This window comes from Musca autumnalis, unplaced genomic scaffold, assembly GCF_047663935.1.
Source record: "Musca autumnalis isolate F117 unplaced genomic scaffold, ASM4766393v1 scaffold_1, whole genome shotgun sequence".
In the NCBI taxonomy this organism is placed as follows: domain Eukaryota; kingdom Metazoa; phylum Arthropoda; class Insecta; order Diptera; family Muscidae; genus Musca; species Musca autumnalis.
This window is the reverse complement of record NW_027411644.1, coordinates 219,596,854-219,623,693: the sequence shown is the minus strand read 5'-3', so window position 1 is coordinate 219,623,693 and position 26,840 is coordinate 219,596,854. Positions and strand designations below refer to the sequence as shown.

Below are 26,840 nucleotides of genomic sequence, written 5' to 3'. Positions count from 1 at the left end.
ATTTATATTCATTGGTTTTGCTTCTATTTTAAGGAGCATTGTTCTATCTGATTTTGGTATAAATCCTTTTACAGAACTTGCAATATTGTTTTTTACTATAATTCCAACTCCATTCCTGTGGTTGTTATTCTGATTGCCAGAGTGGTATATCTTCATATTGTTGGAAGTGAAATCGCCATTATCGGGCCACCATGTTTCGCTTACACCCAATATGTCTACGTTATAATGGTTCATTTCGTTTATTGTATTAGCCAGTTTTCCCGGTTCGTAGAGACTTCTTACATTCCAGGTACCGATATTAAGATTTCTTTTTGTTTTACCTCCGGGGATTCTTAGCACCCTTGTGTTGCCGGAGACTAAGGGCCGTGTATTTTCTTCATTGTTCATAATTGTATGGTTTTCGAGGGAGAGATACTTCAGCGGTTTCCCCTTGCCATCTGGAGGGTTTATAGTTTTCCTTCTACATCTTCAGCCGCTCCAATGGAGTACAGACGCTGTTTGCTGCCGCCAATCCTTTGGTCAAGACTTTGGAATATTTTATTAGGACATTTGACCCCACATCTGTTGTTGTCATAGGCTAAGGGAAAAGTCTAGCAATTTTTTTACTTATTTTCTTAGATTGCAATTGTAACATATTTAATTTTAATACCCCACTGTGCAATTCAGAATGCAATACACGAAAATATTGCACCGCCGGCTTAAATGGAAGGATACAACGACGGTGATTTCCTTTACTAATGAAATTAATTACAACGAAAGTAAAGCAGCTATGGCTGAACACACATACACACTGTTTTTACACTAACACATACACAAAAATATTTTCGTTACCCAGTTGTTCAAGAAATAGCAATTGTCTACTTTGACATAGTAATGTAACTAGTTACTCATTGTTCCTAGTTACTTTACACCCAAAAATGGCACACAAAATAGCCTATAGCCTGATTTTGTCACTGGAAATTGGTTTCCCTGCTTACCATGTCAATTCACTAGTTACTGGTAATGCGGAGTGTAATATATTGACTATTTTATAGACTACCGATGGATAGTGTAATCAACAATGTTTCTCTCTTGTAGTCTCTTTTCAAATTTATTATTTCTCTTTTTGAAAACAAAATAAAAATGTCAATTTAATTTAATTTTTTTCTGGATTTATAAAAGACGTATTTTGATGCGTTGACGTGAAAATAATTTGTTGTTAAATTAAGATACAACAAACGTGAAGAACAGAGGAATATTTGGTAAGTATCGATATTTTTGGGACAATGCATTTTGTTATTATCTCATTACATTTTGTACATTTTATTTCAGGTACTTCTGAATTATCTGAGGGACACTTGAGATGACATTCCCAGGACGAAATATACAGTTCTAGTTCATGGATTCACACGCAAGTTTCAATAACAAGAATCAAAAGATCAACATTAAATTGTCCTTTGTATGTATGTTTATACACGTCATGTAATTAAATAAAGCGTGGTTAGCGCACATAAAGATTAACTGTTATAATTATATTTTTTAAACTGATATAATATCCGTTACACGTTAAGCATTTACCCATTTAGCTGATCAAAACATACTAGTAATTTTGGCTATCATTTCTAACTATCGATTTAACTGGTTACTGGTAATGCAATGAAGGGACAATTGAGTTTCCCAAGACTATCCAATTACCTGGTTACCGGTAATGCAATGAAGGGACAATTGACTTTCCAAGACTATCGAATTGCCTGGTTACTTGTAATGCAGTGAGGGGGCAATAGACCCCTTCCTATGACATCCCCATGTTAAATTCACCAGTCTATAACATTGTGAGTAGATTGGGCGGTAACTAGGGGTGTTTACCAGTAGCCAGCAAAATTGCTAGTTATTCCCTAGTTACCCGAACAACTGGGTAGTAATAATGAACCTCCGAAGGAGACAAAAGTGGGACGGAACTGAGTAGAACAAAATAAGGGAATAGTCAAATAACCAGATAGACAGACGAAAACTGAGATGAAGAAAATAGCTGAAGGATTAAAACAATGAAAACAACAACAAAAAACTTTATTATGCGTTTAACAAAAATTGTTCTTTTATTCATTTTTGTTCTTTGGGCGGTCATTTTGGGTTTTGGAATATAATAGAGATTTAAGGAAGTTGGGAGAATGAAAAATATCTGTAAGGAAAATGAAAATGATTTATGAAGATGTATGATTTTTTTCGTTTTGCGCAGGGAGAAAATTATGAAAAATAATTAATTTGAATTAAGGAAGAAAAAAATAAATGTAGAGAAATTGTGAAATGGAAGCGGGAAACTAAATTAAAGCGGTGGAAGAATTAAGCAATAAAAATATCGATGTTAAGGCTAGGCATTAAATCCGTATTTTGTCGTACTGCGTTTAATAAGTCGATGGAACAAGACGATATGCAGTATATGTTTATTTAAAATGCGATTGTTGAAATGTTTACAGGAGTCGTGAACATTATCAAAAAAAATCTGCAAATATAATCGACAACATTCTTTGATATAAGATATGTCTTCCTTTGCCTATTATTTTTGTTATTAAATTGCTTCACTAGAAACAAGAAAATGTTGTCCCAAATAATTCCTTTCGCCCAAAACTTTTTGGTTATAAACAACCACACAATTTGCTTTTATGTCCATCTACTTTGTTGAAATTATCGCTTGAGTCACATTTTTTGTATTTTCTTAATTTCATTCTCTGTCAGCCTAACAAGCAAAAAGAATTAAAAACTTTATAAAAATAAAAAATCTTTTCACTTTTTTTCGCAACAAAAACATAAAATAAAAAATGAGAGATGTCTGTTGAAAATTTTTAAGTCATCTAGTGGATTTATAACGTCTGCTGCAATGGTTACGATTGCTTTTGTGGAAGGCTGCTGCTGCCGCTGTGTTGATGACAACGACTTTGTTCGAAGGGTAGTTAAGCAAAAGGACTGTTTCTGTTAATGCCTAAAGTCGTTATTGTTTATATCTGGTTTTGAAAACGCTCTGGGAGAAAGATTAAAAGTTCAAGTTCATTTAATTTGTTGCCTGGCTGGAACACACAAAAAAACTGGTCTAAAATACCGAAAAGTAGCAAACATCAAAACTGCCATAAAAAATATTCAACTAACATGTGGTCACCGAGAGTTTTTGTGGTTTAGTTCGGAAATTAGGGAAATTCCATAGGTGTGTTTGACAAACATATTTAATTGTTCATACGTACAGGTTTTTGTATAATCCCATATACAACAAGTAAAAAAGAGTCAGATATACCCTTAGCCTGTGTATATTAAAACTTTCATCTGAGGACTGATCGAATGTATTTATGGTCTTTCCAGAATTGTGGTGGTCCTATTTGGTCAGTTGAACTTGCCGACAATAACGTGGATTAGAATTTAAGATCGAAAGTGTTAAGGAGGAGGTACTTAAAGGAATGGACCGAAATAGTCCATTATATAAGTGGATCTTATTTTGGGAATCATATCTTTTCGATAGAAATCGCACCCACTAGTTATTTCAGTGGAGCATAGTATAACTTTTTGACCAGTATGTCAGGAGGCATGGACTTGTCCACGGAAAACATAATATCGCTGTAAACAGGTCCACAACGAACAGCATCGGTGTACATTTCCAACGGATCTTCGAACAGACCCTTAACTGCACTTAGCCACAAATGTTGAACTTTTGTGGGGGAGGTACCCCAAGGAGAGGACCGATATGGGCCATTTTAGCAGTTAAACTAAATTTGGACAAAATATTAGGAGATCCAAAGTTTAGACCGTTCCCGTTCAAGAGATATCGCGTATACCAATTTAGTGAAATTTTTAAATATTGGGGAAAAGTACCGGAAGTTATGGACCGGTATTGTCCATCTTCGAACTGCAAGTAAGTTTGGACAAAATATGACGAATGCCAAATTGTGAGCCACATCGGTTGATCAATTCGAGAGATATCGTGCTCTACAGCCACTACATATGTTGCCATAGAGGGTTTTTTCACCTTTCGGAATGTTTTCTCAAGAAGTATGGACTTGCTTCTGAAAAAAACTTTTACCGTCGTAATTGAGGTAGCGAATGCATGTTGCTTCAACAAAAATCAAAGTGATTCGAGTGTAGGTCTTAACGTGAAGTTATCTGAAATGTTGTGTGGGTAGTTCCCGAAGTTGTGGACAAATATAATCCATATTCGACCAAATCGGTCACTCCCTTCAAGAGTTATCGTGCGAACAAATTTTCCGAACATTTTTGAACTTTTTAAATCAACTCCAAATTGTCTGAAACGGATTTCGTTCAAACATACTTGAGGCCTAAAACCATTATTTCGATGAGGCACATTTTGCCGGTATGAAAGTGTAAAATAGTCGGTCAGTTTCAGTCTCCGAGTACGTCATTTGTATCATTGGACCTCTCACTTTCTATATCATGAATATCTCCCCTGACGAGCCTGGGTGGGAAATCCTGTCCACAAGATTGTCCCAGGGATACCTATGGCAATAACACCCAAATGCAATCGTTGCCTTCCCATAAAAATGATCCACTAGTGTCATGAGGAGGCTTGCCGTTGAAGTCCTCTGGGCTGCATTCTGAAGGTTTGAATATTCTTCCATTGCGTAGCACTAATATTTGCATAAAACACGGACGCCGCATGACCTACCACAGAACGGGCTATTGCTTTGTAAGAGATCAACAAGTTCCCTTTGTCTGCTATTAATCTTCTAATCTTGTCGCAAATAGCTGTGCCTGGCGCGGATGACTTAAACGTGCTACCGAACATTACGCATTAAATCTTATGGTAGTTAGTGGTCAGTGCCAGGACACCATCGACTAATATGTTCTGGGAGAGCCTCATTTCATCCGTCCAGGTGATGAATAGTGCGGCGGAAAAATTGCACTAAGTCAGCTATGGGCCGTTCTTGTATGTTTCCTTTTACTATTGGATGAATTTAAAAACGCAAAATAAACCAATCTGGAAGCATTAAAAAATATAATTTTCACATTAAAAGTTAACGCCAAAAAGGTCCACCTTGAAATTTAACGATCACTTCTAACTTTATGTTAACCGGAACGCTATAAATCAGTTCCGAAAATCCAAACTACAACAAAAGAAGACTTGTAATAATTGTGGCATGTATATGGTAATATTCAAAAATGTTTTACAATCGTTGAAGTTGAGGTTCACCATTTAATAAGTCGCGAATTGTTAATATATTTTATAAAATATGAATATATTTACATGAACTGAAGTGTTTTAGCCAAGATCTTATAATATGGACCATAACAAATAATTTTCGTGGAAGCTGCGTTGGTGGTAATATAAAAAAATGGGTAAAAATGTGTTGAAGTTAGCAAGCTTTTTTGTGTTTTTTCTTGATTTCTGGTCAGACGAGGGAAAATTAAGACCTGAGCTCAAAGAAAGGATTGAAGAATACCCCTTGGGCAACATGATGCTAATGTGTGACTTCTCGATATATACAGTGCATCCCTCTTAAATCGATGCTGACATTTTGAAGTTTTGAAATCGGGGTTTTTTGAATTTTTCTTATAATTGGAGGGCGCAACCAGATAATGACCTAATCTATTTATTGGATTGTAGAACTTGTGATTCCACGTCGTTTGATGTATATCTCATGAGTGTGCTCCCCACAGCTCCCTAGTAATAGGAGTCCAAAGTCGAATTTTTGGTGCGTAATTTTTCTTTAAAAACCTATTTTTTGGCTTCAAAATTAACAACTATGACTCAGGTACCCTTGAACCCCGCGTGATTTTAGTTTTTTTCCGCGCCGGATTCAATGAGCCCTACCGCGATCGAATCCATCCACTAAAACCGCTGATATAGATACCCTGAAAATAGGAAAATAAGCAAAATTTTATTTTGACTAATCAGCATACTTAACCGTGATTGCACTTAAATTTTTTTACATAAATGGAATCCTTTATACACGATTATAATATTTGTCAAAAAGGTGTGTCATGAATTTCAGAGATTCGGGAGTAGTATTCGTATTTAACCAAAAATAGAATCAGGTAGCACATCCGCGGTTCTTGACGAATCTGTATAAAATTTGTCTTATTGACGTATTTTTAACAAGGGGTCACTGAAATCGGATGCGCCTTATAATCATATGAACATCGCGTTATTTTTACCCACATGAAGCATTTTGGTGTAGTAAGATGCAACTGATGGCACACTTTTGCGGTTAAATGAAACATGGAAAAATGCAAACATATTGACAGAGATGCACTCGCTCTATGCAAAAAGCACATGCGTCTCAACTGATTTTAACTATTTCGCGCGTTATACGGTTGTTAACTTTTATGTTTTTTCTTTGATTGTAATATCAATATCACTCTTTATTTCCTAATTCTATTGCTTATCACACTATGCAAATATACTTTCACGATGATAAACTATTTTCCTTGAAGAGGTTTTAGCAAAATAATTCAGGTTTTGTTAGGAAATTTAGCGAAATAGTAGAATAACTCCAAAAAATTTTCTCAAATTTTTCGTATTAAACCAAAAAATATATTCTTGAAATAATGTTCCAACAATAAACTTTTGTCTTTTGTTGTAGCTGCAATATGCAATTTAAAATCCTAATCTATAAAATTTTGGTCTCACATTTTTCTGGACATTGTCTAGATTCTGTACGTATTTTTAATATATTTTATAGAGATTTTTATGGACTTTGAGTTAGAATAAATAAAATTTAATACAGCATTCCTTCATTATTTTTTGATTTTCCGCGAAAATGAAAATAAATTTAGCTAATATATAGGCGTCTACGGATAGATATTAAATGTTGTTACCGATTTATATATACATTTTGGTATTGCAATACAAATTGAATTTTTAAATATTTTTTCTTTATAAGGGAATAAAACCCCCCATAACTTTTGGGCGCAGCATCCAATTTTGTGAACGCGAACATATTTGAAACCACGATTTTTTTCTTAACCCATGTAACAAAAATCGTGAATGTGCTTGTCAAATTTTTTTTAATTTTTTTCTCGATGGAATTGTAAAGGAAATTTGAATTTTACCATATATTTAACCTATCGTCTAGATATGTCATCGACGAAAGGGCCAGACAACAATGCCGGGGTGTGGAATTTAAGAAAGCTAAAGGTTAAACAGTTTCGGAGGTATCCAGTGGATTCATCCAGTTGTGTAAGTATTACCATTAAGATTCCGTGTAGGTTCAACACTTTGGATGATTTTGCGTTTCGGATGACATTTGCAACATCGCTCATCGTTAACAGTGCTTGAATTTGCTGCTAGTTTTTCACAGCACAGCACAAGGTCTATGCTGGCGCTGTGAAAGTGACGCAGCATAGCACATAGTCACAGCTGTGCTATGCTACGAACATAAAAGTAGCATAGCACATAGCATAGTCATGAAATCGAAAAACGATTGCTGTGCTCTGCTGTGCTGTAAACATTTCTACATAGCATAGCATAATTAATGTTAACCCAGCAAACTCACTAACCCCCATTATTATAAATAAGCTTTCTTTGGTTATAGTTTGGATTTTTCGATCAGATTTTTTTAGCGTTCCGGTTAAAATAATATTAAAATGTGAAAATTATATTTTTAATGTCTTCAAATTCGTTTATTTTGCGTTTTCAAATACATCCAATAGAAAAAAAAACTTATAATAATGGCCCTATAAGTTGTTCAGTGCTGTTTATTGCTTTACATTTTTGATCGATTGGATAATAAATGTGGTCTATAGAGTGATTTTCTGAAAATTCGCCTTTGGCCCTATAAAATGGGGACCAATTTTAATTTGTATTGGCGAATTTTCACTTTACAGATCACATTTATTGTCCAATCGATGAAAACAGTTTACAAGTTGCTAAACAAGTAATCCCACAAAAATTTTTGAAAATCGGGTCTCATTAACATGAGAATACTCGATGCTTAAAGAGTTCAGGTTTTCACTAAAAAATCATCATTTCAAAAACTGAAAAGCCAATTGATAATTCCCTTCGCCGGGATGAAATCATGATATTGGTAGCGATCAGTAAATTTTGCAAGCTGTCAGTGCGTTTTGTAAACATTTTTCTCTGCAAAGAGGAAAGTGATGAAGTTAAGCCAATGGGGGAAACTCCAGACTTAGACAATCAATCGGGTCAGATTTTAATTTTGGCTATATAAAGGGCCCATGGAAACTTTGAGGCACCAGTGGCACGTGTTAACATACTCCGATTGAGCTCAAACTCTGTCAATCTTAATTTTTAACAAAACTAAACGTTTTAGGAGGGTGCCGCATAAAAATTGGACATCGATTGTTAAAACCACTCAGTAAATATATTAAAACAGGTACAAGTGGCAATAACATGCATTTAGAAACTCGAAGTTCGCTTCCATAAGCCATAGACGCCAATAGCGAGAATTTTATTAAATTTCATGAAATTAGGCGTTCTTAGATCGAATTCTCCACTACATCAATTTCACGATTTTACTCTACTGTGGAACTTGATCTAGAAACACAAAATGTTAGTGTGGTTACCGACTAAATAAATTAGTTTCAAGAAACTATTGTTACTATATTTATACCCCCAGCCTTTAGGCTAAAGAGGGTATTTACACTTTGATACGACCAAAATGTGCCTCATCGAAATAATGGTTTGAGACCCCAAGTATGTTTGTATGATATCCGTTTCAGACAATTTTGAGTAGATCTAGCAATGTCCGTCCGTCTGTCTGTCGGTCTGTCTGGCTGGCTGGCTGGTGCGCACGATAAGTCTCGAACGGATCAATCGATTCGGTTTAAATTTTGGGTATCGAAAAAGTTTGTCCAGATTTGATTTAAGTTCGAAGATGGGCCATATAGGTCCACTCCTTCAGGTACCTCCCCCACAAATGTTCAAAAATTGTCGCAAAATTTGTGCGCACGATAACTCTCGAAGGGAGTAACCGAATTGAACCAAATTTTGCATATGGTAATACTACCTCTAGGCATACATCAGGTTCGAATATGGATTATATCGGGCCACTCCTTCAGGTACCTCCCACACAAAATTTGAAATAAGTGCAGTTTAGTGACACCTCACGAATCGTTATGAAATTTTTTGTAACAGGATGTTCGTGCGGCCTCTTTTACGTCATTGTAATTTTTTTCGAGGGCAAGTCCATAGTTCCCGAGATAATGGCGCATAACCTCAAAAAACGTTGCACTATGTCGCGAGTTCGAATAAACGTTGGCCAAATATAAAAGGAGTTGGCGTTGTCAGATGAATTTTGGCATAAATACTTATAGTTCACTGACCATGTTGAGACTCAATCGGTCCACTCCTTCGGGTACTTCCCACACAAAATTTCGGTAAAGTTCAGTTTAGGGCCTGTTCAAGAATCGCTTTGATTTTTGTTGTAGCAACTTGCATCCACTGCCCCTCATATAACGGTATAATCTTCATCAGGGCCAAGTCCATACTTCCTGAGAAAAGTCCACAATTTGGTCTTTGTAATATTTTGTGCAAACATAGTTTAAGTTCGAAGATAAGTCATATCGTTTCACTCCTTCATGTACCTCCCCCACAAAATTTAAAAAATGTTCGGAAAAATTGTGCACACGATAACTCTTGATGGGAGTGACCGATTTGGTTCATACTTTACACATCCTAAAATATCTACCAGATATAGATCAGGTTCGAATATGGACTATATTTGTCCACCCATTCGTGTACCTCCCACACAAAATTTTGGATAAATTCACTTTAAGACCTGTTCTCGAATCACTTTGATTTTTAATTAAAAGACAATAAAAAGACAATAATAAATAAACACTTTGATTTTTGTTGAAACAACTTGCATTAGCTGTTTCAATAACGACAGTAAAAGTTTTTTCAGGGGCAAGTCCATACTTCTTGAGAAAAGAGCCCGTAAGTTGTAAAAAACCTCTATGGCACCATATGTAGTGCCTGGAAGGCTCGAACCGAATATATTACCGAATATAGCTATATTATGTTTTTCGCAGGCTAGTGTGATAATCCTATCCATACTTTTGTCGGTGCATACGGCCAACATTTTGAAACCCCCCCTAAATACATAAGTTTTTTTTTTTAGGAAAAAAAGTATTTCTATTCATACAGGATGAGGGTATATCTCTGTCGGCAAGGCCGACTGATACTTTTTTACTTGTTTTATAATATTTTGTGTCAAATTTGTTATATTTTAGCGGTATATGGAAATGTTTTTATATTTGTCCTAAGAATAGTTTTAGAACGATCAATTATTCAATATTTTCTTTGAAATTTTGTTATCTATAACAACAATTATTTAGTTGCAGAACATACAGGAATGTTAGGGCTTTTTACAGTAGACCAATAATAATAATCAGCAAATAGTCATGGGGTTTCTTTCCTTATTTCTCAAATTTTTCATTCAGGTAAAGAGATTCGTAACAATTTGACATAAGAGATTTTTTGGTACTTTAAAAAATTATATATTACTGTTTTGTCAATTAACAGACATAGTAGTGTGTTAAAAATATCGAAATGTGCATTTAGTCATGGTTTCACAGGTCAATAGCAAATTCTGTTACATTTAAAATACATACATACTTCTTTGCCATCAAACATTTTTCTGGGTTATGTTTGATGCTATGCTGTTGACTTTGTTCATAGCACAGTACAGCAATAGTTTTCGTTTTTGTTTTCTTGACTGCGGCTGTTTACTATGCTGTTAAAATGTCTGCAGCACAGCATAGCAACAGCATTCGTTTTTGATTTTGGTGACTATGCTATGCTATGTGCTGTGAAGATTTCAGAAGCACAGCATAGACCATGTGCTGTGCTACTTTTATGTTCGCAGCACAGCATAGCAACAGCATTCGTTTTTGATTTTGATGACTATGCTATGCTATGTGCTGTGAAAATTTCAGAAGCACAGCATAGACCATGTGCTATGCTACTTTTATGTTCGCAGCACAGCATAGCAACAGCATTCGTTTTTGATTTTGATGACTATGCTATGCTATGTGCTGTGAAGATTTCAGAAGCACAGCATAGACGATGTGCTGTGCTACTTTTATGTTCACAGCATAGCACAGCAACAGTTTTCGATTTTGTTTTTGAAAACAGCACAGCATAGCAATAGCATATTTTTAGTGATTTCAGTGCTGTGCTGGTAGCAAATTCAAACACTGATCGTTAATTGTGGGGGTACCCCCTGGGCTGAGGGGGGCGCCATTGTGCGTATTACACCGTTTAAAAAAACATACTCATATTATTACTGTCACGTTGTGGACTTTGTTCGCTGTTCATATTGTATGATTTTCAGGGGAGAGTTACTTCAGTGGTTTTTCAAGGTCTTCTGAAGGGTTTATAGTTTTCATTCTAGGTTCAGCTCATTGATTTCATACCATTTTTGCTGCCGTTTTACTTAAAGACAAGCGCAGCTACCTCTTGTTCCGCGAGACGTATTTGATTCCCGTCTTACCACCCATATCTGGGAGGCATTTTCCTATACGGATTAGCGCGTCATTAACCCGTTGCCCACAATTGGTGCCCAGACATAATGGAATGATTTTGGGAGCTATGTCCGCTTGCTTTGCGGACATAACTCTCAAAATTCTTCAGGACATAATATAATTGTTCCAAAAACACCCCATACGGGACAAGGGAGACTTCTCTCATATCAATGAGTGCACCCCGATTCACATTAGCTCAATGATATGGGACCTACAGTTTATCACCGAGTCCGAACGGCGTGTCTAAGACACCACTTTTGTAGAGAAGTTTTACATGACTGAAATACTCAGGAAATGTCGCCAACATTACTGAGGGGTATTAAATTTTAATTTTTTAATCGAGCTTTTTATGATCTATAATGCAAGTGAAAAAGGAAAGCCGACGATTCGAACCCACACACCCACTACTATGTGACATGCATGTTTCGCCTTCGGATGTGGAGCGGCTTCGCTGTCCCCGAACTTTTCTTCTTTCAAATGCATTTTTTTACAACAACAATGAGGATTTTCCCATTTAGTTGTGCTTTCATGACAAACGCTTAACACTGCCTTTGAAAGTTATGAGTTTGGCTCTGAACGCTAACACGGCGTGACAACCTTTTTTCCTGTGAGGGTTATTTTGCCACCGTTGAAAAGTGTTTTAATGTTGCCTATCCGGGGAATCGAACCCACGACCTTATGTGTGCAAGGCGGGTGTGCATACCATTGCACGACGGTGGCACCCTTTGGGACATAACTCACAAAAAATCGCGGACATAACTACCAACGATTTTTTCTTAATTTAAAAATTCTTTTTTGCTTAATTTTAAAATTTATAATTATAAAAATTGTTAAATATAAGCGGAATTTTACATTTGAGAAGGCATAAATGCCAACCGAAGTATCTTCAAAATTCTCCCGATTTCATAAAATTATTTAAAAACGAGATTGTGCGCGAAATTATGTCAGTAGCAGTTCGGAGAAGTTTTATCATAATACGGTATTCGACAAATATATTTTGTATACATATTAATTATTTAAGTTTTTAATATCGTCATGTAAATTCTTAATTTGGAGCAGTAAGAAAAAATTATTTTCTTAATCCAGCAATTTTTAAAATATTTGCATATTTTTACCAAAATGGTTTATTTCCTTTATTGTGAAAATAAATGTTAAGGAAATGCCATACATTGGATTTGATAGCGGAGCAACAAAGAAAGACTTCTGACGGTGATATACAGCTAAATGCAAGGGAGTTTGTAGGTTCAGTATTTATTCTCAAGCTGGGAGTATGCGACGATTGAGTAGCAGGCATTGACAAGTAGGAAATTTTGGAGGAGGATGGATTGGTCCCAACGAAGGTTTGTAGCGAGCGGATTCCGCTGAGATGACGTCGCACATCGGTAGGCTGCAAACACAACAGATATCATATTCCACTCAACTAGCCCAGTTGCTTAATGAAAGTACTCCTCGTCCAGATAGAATATCAGCATAATGGCAAAATATTGCCCACTCCATGCAAACAGCCGCAAAATCCATACTTGGGTACCAGAGACCATGGTATGACCCGGAGTATCGTACTGCTACGGAAGATAAAAATGCGGCATATAGAGCTACTCTAAAATCAGTAGCAACGAGTAACGCACTAGAGAGGTATCGGGAGAAGGAAAAAGAAATAAATGGAAAGGCGGGAGTGTGAAAAAAATCAAGATGTACAGGAGTCAAAATGAAGTCCGAAAGTTTTACCAAGAGTGAAACATCAAACTTCCCGTAGAGACCAGCAAGGTAATGTGTTAGCTGATACAGATAGTGTGCTCAGGATATGGAAAGAACATTTTTTCAAACTGTTGGTATCCGATAGTAGCGAAGACGGGGAAGATACCACAGATCAAATCCCAGATGATGGTATTGATTGTATACCGCCCAGCCAAGATGAGGTAAAGACAGCAATAAACCGGCTGAAGAATAATAAGGCAGTAGGAGTCGATGGCTTACCAGCCGAGCTGTTCAAAACCCGAAGCGATACGCTCATAAGGTGTATTCATCACCTAGTTGGCACCATCTGGCAGGAAGAACGAGTAGCTGACGATTGGAACCTGAGCATCCTGTGCCCTGTCCACAAGAAAGGAGATAAGACTGTATGCTCTAAGTATAGGGGCATAAGTCTTCTCCCTATTGCCTACAAGATATTGTCAGGGATATTTTGTGAACGACTAAAGCCTATAGCCAATGAAATAATTGGACCATACCATTGCGATTGACCAGATATTTACCGTGCGGCAAATCCTGGAGAAGACCCAAGAGATGCAGATCGACACCTACTACCTTTTTCTAGATTACAAAGCAGCCTTCGACAGCCCCCTACGTTCAAAGGTATTCCAAGCCATGTCTGAATTTGGTATCCCTGCAATGCTCATTCGGCTTTGTAGAATGTCATTATCTGATACTCGGTCCTCAGTTAAAATATCAAAGAACCTGTCCGAAAAGTTTAGTACCAATAGAGGTTGCAGCCAAGTGACGGCCTCTCGTGTGACTTATTCAACATTCTGCTGGAAAAGGTTATACGAGATGCGAAGGTCAAAAGAAGTGGCACAATATATACAAAAAGCCATATGTTACTTGCTATGCCGATGACATTGACATCATAGGTCGATCGGTAAAGAAAGTAATTGATACCTTTACAAAAGTCGAAAGGGAATCTGATAAAGTCGATCTGACGATTAACGGCGAGAAGACCAAGTTGATGGTGTCGATGCGCAATGCGTCCATAGAGCTAGGACTACCAGTAAGCAGTTTAAGAACAAAGCCACATCTCGTCAAACAAAAATAACGCTTTACAAAACACTGATCCGAAGCCCGGGTACTTGCAAAAGCAGACAAGGCAGTGTTTGGTGTTTTGAGAGAAAAATTCTTCGAGAGATCTGGACAAATCTGCGTTGACGGTAAATGTCAACGTCGCTGTATCTGCTATACAACAACATCCGTATAGATAAACGCATCGAGATGCAACGATTGCTAGGCCATATCATAAGAATGCGCGATGAGGAACCAGCTAAAAAGGCGTATAAATATGTGCCACATGGCGGTACACCCAGAATTGGCAGGCCTAAGCTTAGATGGAGCAAACAAGTGGATGAAGAGATAAAAAGGCGCGGTAGTCTAAAAAGCGGAGCAGCAAACAGAGAGAATTGGATATCTTTTCTTAGTTCGGCTTATGGAACAAATTTTCTGTACGAGTAATGCGCCAGCTAAGTAAGTAAGTTGTGCTGCCTGTTCTTTATTCCTTTTCATCATGGTCGGTGGAAATATTGGTTTCAGTATTTTGAAATGACATATGCACAGGTTTTTTTATTCGGAGAATCATAGACACATTTTACGACAATTTTTTCGACGCCATATTCAAAGCCTAATCCCTAATAAAAGCTTAAGCGAAGGAAATAGTTCAGACGGATCCAAGGATTCGTTTAAACCAACATTGATAGTAATATACAGTTATTACTTTTAAAACATTTCTTGAATCTATAAACGGACCTCTTCAAATTACCTTCGAACAAAATCATCAACAGCTGATGCCATTTACAATTATGGTAAAATGAGTGAACCGCAAAGCAAACCCAAAATACAAACGAAACGAAAAAAACGAACAATTCTGGCACGACTTCTTTTCAGTCATTCATTCATAATGGAGTTGGGGTCATAATTGGTTATGTTGGGAAACTTTTTTTTTAGGAATTCGCGTTCTTATGTCCATGACGTTGATTTATGTTTATGCTGCATGCCGCAACCAGGGCCAGGCCAACAAACAAAATATTCATAGAGTATTTTATGCTGTTTCTTTCTTTTTTTGTTGTATCGAACGGATGGATAGTAGGGCGAACGATTGGAGACTAAGCAGGCGGAAACGGAAATACCTTAACACAGTCGTGCAAGCTAAGGAAAAAACACTAACCCGCAAACAAACACGTGAATTCATCAAGTTAAAGGTAATACAAAGCAAATAACTTGGCGTTAGTTATCAAATGCCGTACAGTGGCCTCAAAGCGATAACGTTTGTTGATCAGATATACATTCTCTGAAAATACCATGAAAAAGTAAAAAAAACGGTGAGGATACAATACGGGGACCAAGATAGATCCTACACTTATCCATATTGAAGTTTTAATTCAGATACGTTGTGAGTACTGTGGTTCTGTTTCCCACTAAAGTGTTTTTGTAATTGAATGAATTGTCCCTGTTGGTATTCCTACATTCCATATGTGTATTGTTAACTTCTTTTCTCGTCATCATCTGTTGTTTTAATTCACTGTGATGTACCACTGGGAAAGGCCGTTGTACTTTCTTTGATTTCGTATTTGACTAAACCCTAAACGAATGGAAAATCTAATCACTTACCGCCACTAACTGCGCACGCTATCTGGAAATTATTTGTAAAAAATGCACGACGCAGGCTTTAAGCTTCTAGACAGACTATCTGCGATTTACATAGACTGACCATCTAAACCTTGCCCATTTTACGTTTGCTTCAAAAAATGGATTACACTTTTTCCACGGCATTTACGTTTTTTCTTCGATGATTTCTTGTTTCTATTTTTTGTTGTACAAAAAAAGAACACAGGGCAACCACCCATAAACTCACCTGATAAAGCATAGCCGGACATGAGCAACCATAGGCAATGCGATGAAGTATGGTTACAGCTGCTTTCAGGGATTTTGTTGGTATTTTTTCCCAATCAGTTAGAACCACAACACAGGCACGAACTATTTTTGGATTCAGCAATCTGTAAATAAAAGACACAGAGGAAAAAATATGAATGAAAGAAATGTAAATCTATAAATCCACTAGGAGGTTTACAAAAAAAGGGAAGAAAGAACGAAATCAAAGCGTAAAAAGGTTATGAAAATTCATTCAATTGGTTATTAATCATTTTAAGTAGTCATAGGAAAACGTTTAAATGGGTTGTTCTTTGCCAAAAAGAAAATGTGGGAGTGTTTGGGAATTTCGCCGGAATTACATTCAGATGTGGCCTTTGGTAAATAAGACAGATTGCAATATTCAAAATGGCAAAGCGAACTTCTTTAAGATAATGGTCAACACAAAGAGAATGTGTTTTTGTATTGGTGGAAATATGCTTTGCAAATAAATTTATTTTTAAAGGGAAATAGAGGATAAGAAATTGGCTGGTTACACTGTGCAACAAAATTAAATTTTTTGCAAAATGATGGGAAAAATCGATTAGATTATGAAAGTAGAGCTAAAAATTGAGACACGTGTATCGGCGTTTTAAGAGTTTACGTCGGAAAGTAACCAAAATAGGTGGGGCAAGTTCCGCCCATTTTTAATTTCTTCGAAATATTCGAATTAAGATATCTTGGAATCCTTGCATTTCAGGTATATAGTGTCTTTGGCAACTTTACTCAGGAAGGTATGGGGAATATTTTTGATAAAAATTTTAACTCTCATGCAGTTCATCAAAGGGGTCTTTTTTGTCCTTTTCTTGAAAATCTTTCAAAAACTTCTTAAAAATGTGATCGTATCAAATCCAAATATTCTACAAAATTGTTCGCCATAAAATTTTACTATAGGTCTCAGAATACACCAATTCTGTAACTCTTGTCTAATCGCCAGGAATCTCTAAAAATGAAAAACCGGTTTTAGGGTTAAAGTCGGACTTGATCTGAGTTTATTCAAATTTGTCCCACAAAACATAATTTTAGAGAGATGATGTCAGAGACAAAAATATTCTACATCAACTTTCACTATGGGTCACCAAAGAAATGAAATGTCTATTTACATTTTATATCATGAAAATATCAGTATCAATTTTGCTGAAAAAAACATGAAAATATTTCCCAATTTTTTGATGAAAAATTGTTCTTTTTTCGAGTTGATACATGGAAGTAATACAAAACTTCTTGGTTATACGTAAAAAGTGTCAAAAAACGAAAAATTCTACACAAAATTTCACTATGAGTTTCAAAATAAACCATATATCTATGTGTACTATTTCCTTAAAAAATTAGATTACAAATTTATATATATTAGGATGAACTTATATGTTTTAATTTTGGATTGTTAATTTTACATAATACCATACTGGATCAAAATCTAGCAAAATCCTTTACTTTTTGGGAATATTGTTAAACAAAGACATGTTTCAAAAGAAATTTCATTGTGAGTCTCTGAACAAAAGAAATCTGTAACCATAACGTATAACATTCTTAGCAGTCCTTGTTTTTGGTGTAGGGTTTAGGGCCGTATTTTACAATTTTTATCTAGATTGTCGTTGTGATTAAAAAATATAAATATCTTATTGATGGGGTTTCGTTATAAATTCATACAGAAGATGTTGTGTGTTCAATTTAAATAGCTTTAAAAACATTTGTGGTAAATATGTATGTATTTGAAAAATATAGAAAACCCAGATAGGACCTGCCAAAATTGCGTATTTTTAATACTTTTAACTTAAATTACGTATTTACGATAAGCCATTGGTTGCTTATATTGTATGTGAAAATACATTAGAGGTCTACGGTTATGGTCCAGTGAAAATATAGGTGTCATATGGGCTCTTACATGTACAATTTGGTGTGGTCCAAAAAACTACAATGATGGGACTCACTCCTACTTTGGTAGCATTTAACGTAATTAACTATAGCAATTGACATAAATGAATATATCCTAACTGGGTTCGTTATGGTCATTCATGATACAGCTATTTACGTTAAATGCTACCAAAGTAGGAGTGAGTCCCATCATTGTAGTTTTTTGGACCACACCAAATTGTACATGTGAGAGCCCATATGACACCTATATTTTCATTGGACCATAGTCGTAGACCTCTAATGTATTTTCACATACAATATAAGCAACCAATGGCTTATCCTTAATACGTAATTTAAGTTAAAAGTATTAAAAATACGCAATTTTTGCAGATCCGATCTGGGTTTTCTATATTTTTCAAATATATATTCACCACAAATGTTTTTAAAGCTATTTAAATTGAACACACAACATCTTCTGTATGAATTTATAACGAAAAACCATCAATAAGATATTTATATTTTTTAATCACAACGACAATCTGGTTAAAAATCGTAAAATACGGCCCTAAACCATAGCCGACCAAGAAGAGCGAGCGCTTAAATTGTTTATGTGTGGGTAAAATTACACTGACAGAACAGGGTGATGATTTTCATATTGAGTGTGAAATGAAAAATATATTGTTGGCGCGTTCGCTTTGTATGACTTAAATTAAAAATAATATAAATAACTTCATAATTTGAAAAGTATTTTTCTTCATATGTTAATTTTTTTGAGAGAAAAAAGAAATTGTATATAAAAATGATTTTTTAAGACTTTCTAAGCATACATACATTTTTTATTGATGCATTGCAGACGAGGCATTCTGCGTCATTAAAAATATTAATACAAAACAAAAAATCATTTTCAAATTCTTCCCTCCACATATTTGCTGTACAACTGCAAAATCTTTTCAGTGTACCCAAAAAAAAAAAACAAATAAAGCGGCATCAACCTGTTTGCATGACATTCAGTACAAGACTGAAGTAAAAAAATCAAAACATTTGCTCTCTTACTTTGCGTTCGGGTCGCGTGTGTGTGATTTGCCGAAAAACTTCGTAACCATATCAATACCAACGAACGGGTTTGCCCTAAACTCTACACCAAAAACAAGGGCTGCTAAGAATGTTATACGTTATGGTTACAGATTTCTTTTATTCAGAGACTCACAATGAAATTTCTTTTGGAACATGTCTTTCTTTAACAATATTCCCAAAAAGTAAAGGCTTTTGCTAGATTTTGATCCAGTATGGTATTATGTAAAATGAACAGTCCAAAACTAAAACATATAATTTCATCCTAATATATATAAATTTGTAATCTAATTTTTTAAGGAAATAGTACACATAAATATATAGTTTAATTTGAAACTCATAGTGAAATTTTTTGTTGAATTTTTCATCCTTTGACACTTTTCACCTATAACCAAGTTTTCTATTACTTCCATGTATCAACTCGAAAAAAGAAGGAACAATTTTTCATCAAAAAAATTGGGAAATATTTTCATGTTTTTTCAGCAAAATTGATACTGATATTTTTATGATATAAAATGTAAATAGATATTTCATTTCTTTGGTAACCCATAGTGAAATTTGTGGTAGAATATTTTTGTCTCTGACATCATCTCTCTAAAATTATGTTTGGTGGGACAATTTTGAATAAACTCAGATGAACTCCGACTTTAACCCTAAAACGGGTTTTTAATTTTTAGAGATTCCTGGCGATTAGACAAGAGTTACAGAATTGGTGTATTCTGAGACCTATAGTAAAATTTTATGGCGAACAATTTTGTAGAATATTTGGATTTGATACGATCACATTTTTAAGAAGTTTTTGAAAGATTTTCAAGAAAAGGACAAAAAAGACCCCTTTGATGAACCGCATGAGAGTTAAAATTTTTATCAAAAATATTCCCCATACCCTCCTGAGTAAAGTTGCCTAAGACACTGTATACCTGAAATTCAAGGATTCCAAGATATCTTAATTCGAATATTTCGAAGAAATTAAAAATGGGCGGAACTTGCCCCTCCTATTTTGGTTACTTTCCGACGTAAACTTTAAAAACGCCGATACACGTGTCTCATATTTTTAGCTGTACTTTCATAATCTACTCGATTTTCCTTGTCATTTTTTTGTTGTCGCACAGTGTTATTTAGCTAACAGAATGCAAATTTAATTTTCACGCGCTTAAGTTTCCTCTCTGTGAGCGATTTAAATCTATGGTCTTTGAAATTAGGAATTGAGTCACATCATGCGGCTGTGGACTTGGCAAATCCACCATTGATCAAATATTCACTTTGCGGCAAATTTTTGAGAAGACCCAAGACAACACTTTCTTACTTACGTAGTTGGCCCTATACAGAACATTTGTCCTATAAGCCCAACTAAGAAAAGATTTCCATTCCTCTCTATTTGTTGTTTTGATTTTCCAATTTGGAATGTCGTGTTTTTCGATCCCGTCTTCCACTTGTTTGCTCCATCGAAACCTTGGCCTTGCAGTTCTGCGTGTACCGCCATGAGACCCGTATTTATACGACTTTTTAGCGGGTTTTTCCCTTGTCCACTATTGGATGTTTGTAAACAACTATATTATATATGGGGATTTCTAAATGAAATCAGACTCTTTTTCAAAATTGGGGTTTTTTATTTAACTTTTTTTAGATTTTTTGACTAACGGTTGCAGAGATATTGCGCCTTGAATAAGTTGAATTCTGTAAAAACTATGTGCAAGAAGTAAAAAAGTATCAGTCGGCTTTACCGACAGAGATATACCCTCAGCATAGGGGATTTAAATTTTCATTTTCGGACAGATCGAATATATTTAAGGCCCGTTTTGCGGAGGAGGTACTTAAAGGAATGGACCGACATAGTCCATTATGAAAGTGGATCTTATTTTGGGAATCATATCTTTTCGACAGCTATCGCGCCCACTAGTCATTTCAGTGGGTCATCGTATAAGTTTTGGACCGTATGGCAGGAAGCATAGACGTGTCCACGGAAAACATAATATCACTGTAAAAAGGCCCACAACGAACAGCACCGGTATACATTTCCAAAGGATTTTCCTAATAGACCCTAAAATGTACCCTAAGGAGAGGACCGATATGGACCATTTTAGAAGTTAAACTAAATTTGGGTAAAATATTAGGCGATCCAAACCTTGGGCCAAATTGGTTGTCCCGTTCAAGAGATATTGTGCATACCATTTCATTGACATTTGTTTTAATATTGGGGAAGTAGCGGAAGTTGTGGGCCAACATTGCTCATCTTCGAGTTGAAACTAATATGACGAAGGCCAAATGTTGGACCAAATCGGTTGATCAGTTCGAGAGTTATCGCGCTTTCCAGCAACTACAAATAGTGTCATAGGGTTTTTTTACACCTTTCCGGCTCTTTTCTAATGAAGTATGGGCTTGCTTCAATAAAAATCAAATTGATTTGAGAGCAGTAGTGGAATTCTGTAACTGATTTTTTGATTTACCGACAAAAATCGGTAAGATTAAAATTCTTATAATTTCGGTAATTAACGAAAATTTTCGGTAAGTTAACAATCAAAATAAAGCTGTCGCTAAGTCCTACCGATATAGACAGTGTTGTCAACTTTTATCAAGCGATTCGAGAACAGGTCCTAAACTGAACTTTTCTGAAATGTTGTGTGGGAGGTAACCGAAGGAGTGGACCCATTGAGTCCATATTGAAACCTCATCTCACTCTGACAATAATTTCACATGTGCAGAGTATGGACCCAATCGGTTACTCCCTTCATGAGTTATCATGCGCACAAAATGTCCGAGCATTTTCGAACTTTTTGGGAGAGGTGCCGGAAGTAATGGACCGATATAATTCATCTTCAAACTAAAACTAAGTTTGGACAAAATATTACGAAATTAATCCGTTCGAGAGTTATCGTGCGTTCCAGTAAATCAACCAGGTGTCATTTGACATTTTTTTGGAAAGTTCGACAGTTTTTAGCCTAACCATACACAGGTCAGTTTGACATATGACCATGTGTTGGGTTGTTTACAGAGACTTGAAAAAATCGTTTTGCAAAACAAATGGAATTCACTTTTGTCCGATAATTTTACATAATAAGAGTGCATAGATCCAACTACATCTTTGTATGTATGTCGATAAAGGACCATCTCATAGGACTATGAAAAACTGGTTCAATGAATTCAATCGTGGCGAACACTCCCTAAAAAACGAAGATCGAGAGGGTCGTCCAATAACAGCCGTTGTGCCAGAAAAAATTAAGGCGTGCGTAAACGGATAATCCACGATCGCCATGTTAAATACCCTGAGATAGAGACATCCCTGGGCATTTATTCCACCAACTAACATTCGATATTGCATAAACACTTGGCGGCAAAAAAATACGACCGCGGTGCTTCGAAAGACGTTTATAAGATGGATGCAGGTGACGCATCATACAACTATGCGTACTAAACCGAAAAATAGCAGCAGTCGCCAGAAGATGCTGCAAAAGCGTTCAAAACCATGTTTTGGGGTGTCACTATTAAGCCAATGTAGCTTAGGCTAAAAACTGTCAAACTTTCCAACAAAAATGTCAAATGACACCTGGCGACACTTCGTGTTGCCTAGGCCAGATGGTTTTCGAGTGACCCTCGTATTTAAGCCGGAGTAGCATCTGTTACCCAGTACTATTTTCCTTCTTATTTTACAACTGATGTAGTTTGTTGTGTTTATGGCGGTGCCTGCGGTAATCTATCTAAAAATTATAGGAACCAACTTCTACAGTTGGACCGCATTACACATCGACCCCAATAAATTAGTCTTGTCGCCGTATACCACCAGACCCATTTCAGCAGATTCTCCTTTGACCTTCTTAAAGGTATCAGTTACTTCTTTCACTTATCGACACATGATGTCTATATCGTCAGCATGGGCAAGTAACATGTGACCATTGGTGTAAATTGTGTCATTTCTTTTGACATTTGCATCTCGTATAACGTTTTTCCAGCTGGTTGTTGAAAAGATCACATGAAAGGCGCTCTGCGTGTCTGAAACCTCTTTTCATACTGAACTATTCAAAGACGTTCTTTCCTATTTTAACTGAGGACGGGGTATCTGCCAAGTCATTTTACAAAGCCGAATGAGCTTTGCGGGGATGCAAAATTTAGACATGGCTTGGAATACCTTTGAACGTATGGGGCTGTCGAAGGATACTTTATCATCGAGAAAGAATGGTAGGTATCGATCTGCATCTCTGGGTGGCACACGGTATAAAAATGACGTGTCCATAATTTCGCTTGGCTCAGTCCACCTCCCTATCATTGTCTCCGTTAACAGAGCACCCAACTTCATAACCTTTGACCACCATACTTTTCTGAACCATGGAAATGCTCATTGGCAAGGGTTCAGAGAGGTATCCAATCCCTCAGACGGACAGCTGTGAGAATTTTTCGGGAAATCATCACAACTGCAGCCGCTCGCTACCTACCTGGTTTTCGAATACCAGAAATTATGCCATATTTCTGAGAGCGCATAGACCCAGACCAACAAAAAAAAAAAAACATACTCTTGAAGTCAACAAGCGAGTAGGGGAGCATAAGCGCAATGCAACATTAGTACATGATTGCGTACAGTGTGGGCAACGGTTTAATCACTTTTGAATTCGGAAAAACTGATGATAGAACGGCTGTTACGTTCAATTTGATATAAGCAGAATCAAGGATTTGCGAATGTTATATTTTAAACGGTAGTTTATAAAGCACTCCGAAAGTGATAGACCGATGAGGTGTGTTCAACGCCGAATAAGGCACCTTTAAGCCGTGGAGGTCCCACCATAGTTTACCAAGATATTGCAGATATTATGCGTATCGCGAAACCAACCATTGGGGTCACAAGGAAAATCAATGGCAATGCTAAAGCGACTGGATCAACCCGGAGGTGGGTATTTGAAAAGTGCCCTCAAGTGATCGTTTTCCACTCATATTGTGTTAGTAAAGGTGGTGGTCCCACTATTAATGCTAGGTAAGGATGCCAGCAGAGGTTAATTGTAAATGCCGATATCCCTCACGACGCCAGTAGATTATAGATTCACTACTCCTTCCCATTATGAGTTCTTCCAACTGAGGAATATGAAAATAGTATAATAATTGTTCCACAAATATCCGAGACGGGACAAGGGAGAGTTCTCTCATATCAATGAGGGCACCTCGATTCATATTAGCTGAATGATATGGGACCTACTGTTTATCGTAGAGATCGAAGGACGTGTATTAAGACCCCACTTTTAGAGAAGTTTTACATGGCTGACATACTCTGTAAATCAATGGCAATGCTAAAGCGACTGGATCAACCCGGAGGTGGGTATTTGAAAAGTGCCCTCAAGTGATCGAGAGTGAGAAGTTTTACATGGCTGACATACTCTGTAAATGTCGCCTACATTACTGAGGGATACTTTACCACCGGTGGCACCCATGGATTATGAAAACATCCGCCACTAAATCCACTTTTCACTGTTCTCCACCTGGAACATATTGGTCCATGGCGTCCTGATTCCGACCACAAACTACTCCAAGATATTGGGTGTAACATTTGATAGCATGTTACAACTTGACCAAAAATCATGAAAAATTCAAATGTTGTGTAGCGTTACGTAAAGCTATTTTAAGGGGTTATGACCACTTATAAGCATGAGAAAAGCCATTTTCATGCATTTTTTATAAAAAATCTATTAAACCTTAAGTTACCTTCTATTTTTTTTTTTTTTTTTTTTTTTTTGAAAAATCTTACATTCAAATGCCCGCTTATAAAGCACTGTTTTTACTAAAGCAGTTTGCGGTACCCACTGTAGTTTGAAAAAGAATAAACCGATCAGCGTATATTTTTGTGGGATCATTACGAACCTAATAATCTTGTCCATTATCGAAAAGGAATTAAAAAAATCAATTTTTAAAAATTTTGAACAGTTAAAATCAAAATTTCGATTTTAACAAAAACAAAACACTGTACAAAATTGATATTTTTTATGACTCCGTCAGCAGTTTTTTTTAAAAACTCTCTCGGTTAAGCACATGATTTATGTGTACAATAGTCCCACAAAAACATACAAAGTGCCACTTCGAGGAAAAGACGTTTTTAGTTTCTATGCTACATACAAAACACAATAAATGTTTCCCTTCGAAAGCTCATATCTCGGTAAATTTTTGTCCGATGGACTGGAAATTTTGGGACATATTCTATTCTATATTTTATATGAAATAATGGTACAAAGTATATAAATTCAATAGAAATAATTCATAATATTTAGTTCCAATTTACATTAAGTCTCAGTTTGTAGGAGAGACACGTAAAGGGTATGGAAGTGGAAAAAAATTGCTCGTACCGGCAATTTTCAGGCAATTCCTTTTATATTTTTCGTTTTTAACATTATATTCATTGTTTTGAAAACAGAATTGCCTGTATAAACGCAAGAGGCAAGTTTAAAAGAGAACGAGAAAAATTGCCGCAAGATCTTTTAATGTAAATGGGGACTAAGGATACAATTTTAAATATTTACAGAGTATGATATTTAGAATTGAAAATAGACAATATCGGGCCACGTTCGGCAATGTCGCCATGTAAAATTTATTGAAGTATATTTGGGTGCCACCGTTGTGCAATGGTATGCACGCCCGCCTTGCACACAGAAGGTCGTGGGTTCGATTCCCCGGCCAGGCAACATCAACAATTTTTCAACGGTGGCAAAATACCCCTCAGTAATGTTGGCGGCATTTCCTGAGTATTTCAGCCTTGAAAAACTTCTCCACAAGTGGTGTCTTAAGACACGCCGTTCGGACTCGGCAATAAACAGAAGGTCCCATATCATTGAGCTTGAATATGAATCGGGGTGCACTCATTGATATGAGAGAAGTCTCCCTTGTCCCGTATGGGATGTTGTGGAACAATGTTTTTTTTTTTTATATTGAAGTTTTTAATCATACAGGTCCACGTTATGGTTTATCGCAGAATTTTACAACCACAAAGAATTGCCGTAGTCTTTGCTATAGCAAGATTTTAACTATTTCGATGATCTTAGCCTAATTTTTAAGAATATCGGCAAATGAAAACATTAAGAAAAATTTAACAGTTTTTAAGATATGGTGTGAAATTTATACAAATTATGGAATTTTTAGATATATTATAAAATTTTTTTTCATTTCTCCAAATATTTTATTTTGGCCCTTATCAACAAATTTGCTGCAAAAGTCAGAAGAAGATTTGCATTGGTTTCAGAGATATAGCCCCGAGTTGTTTAAAAAGTCGATATTTAACAATGACTCAACAAAACGGAACTAGGGCTTTTGTACTTTGGGTCTGTACTTTCAAAAAATCCTCACTTCAAATTATTTGCACAAGATTACCTTAAAAATGTTGCACAGTGTTATTAACCGAAAGATATAGATTCTGATACCAGGATTATTTTTATTTTTAATATTATGTTACAAAAGAAGCGTTATAATTTGTTTTCTTAATTGTACGATTAGAAGTTTTTGGACTCGATGACAAACACTTTGATGGACTTAGTTCTATATAGTTTTGACAAATAACAATCGATCCTTATTGAACCCCAGATAATTATTCACTAATAATTATTTGAGAGACACTCCTCTCGATAGTTACCGCGCCCATAAGCTTTTTAGTTGGCCACCGTAGTATTTAGAGCTTTGTCAGGAAGCAGAAACTTGTCCACGAAAAGTAGGATATCGCTGTAAACAAGACTACAAAATGTCCAAAAAATCATCGAACAGTCTTTAAACTGCAGTTATATTAGACTTGTATAAGAGACCTGAAGATGTTGTCCAAACATATT

General features: G+C 36.0%; 1 protein-coding gene across 1 annotated transcript in view; it reads right to left on the bottom strand.

Annotated features, from left to right (window-relative positions):
* Positions 1–26,840, bottom strand: part of LOC141390543 (uncharacterized) — a 126,597-nt gene that overhangs the window by 32,249 nt on the left and 67,508 nt on the right. The window contains exon 5 of the mRNA XM_073963490.1: positions 16,079–16,220. Coding sequence (XP_073819591.1) covers positions 16,079–16,220 — 142 coding nt within the window. The remainder of the gene's footprint in view (positions 1–16,078; positions 16,221–26,840) is intronic.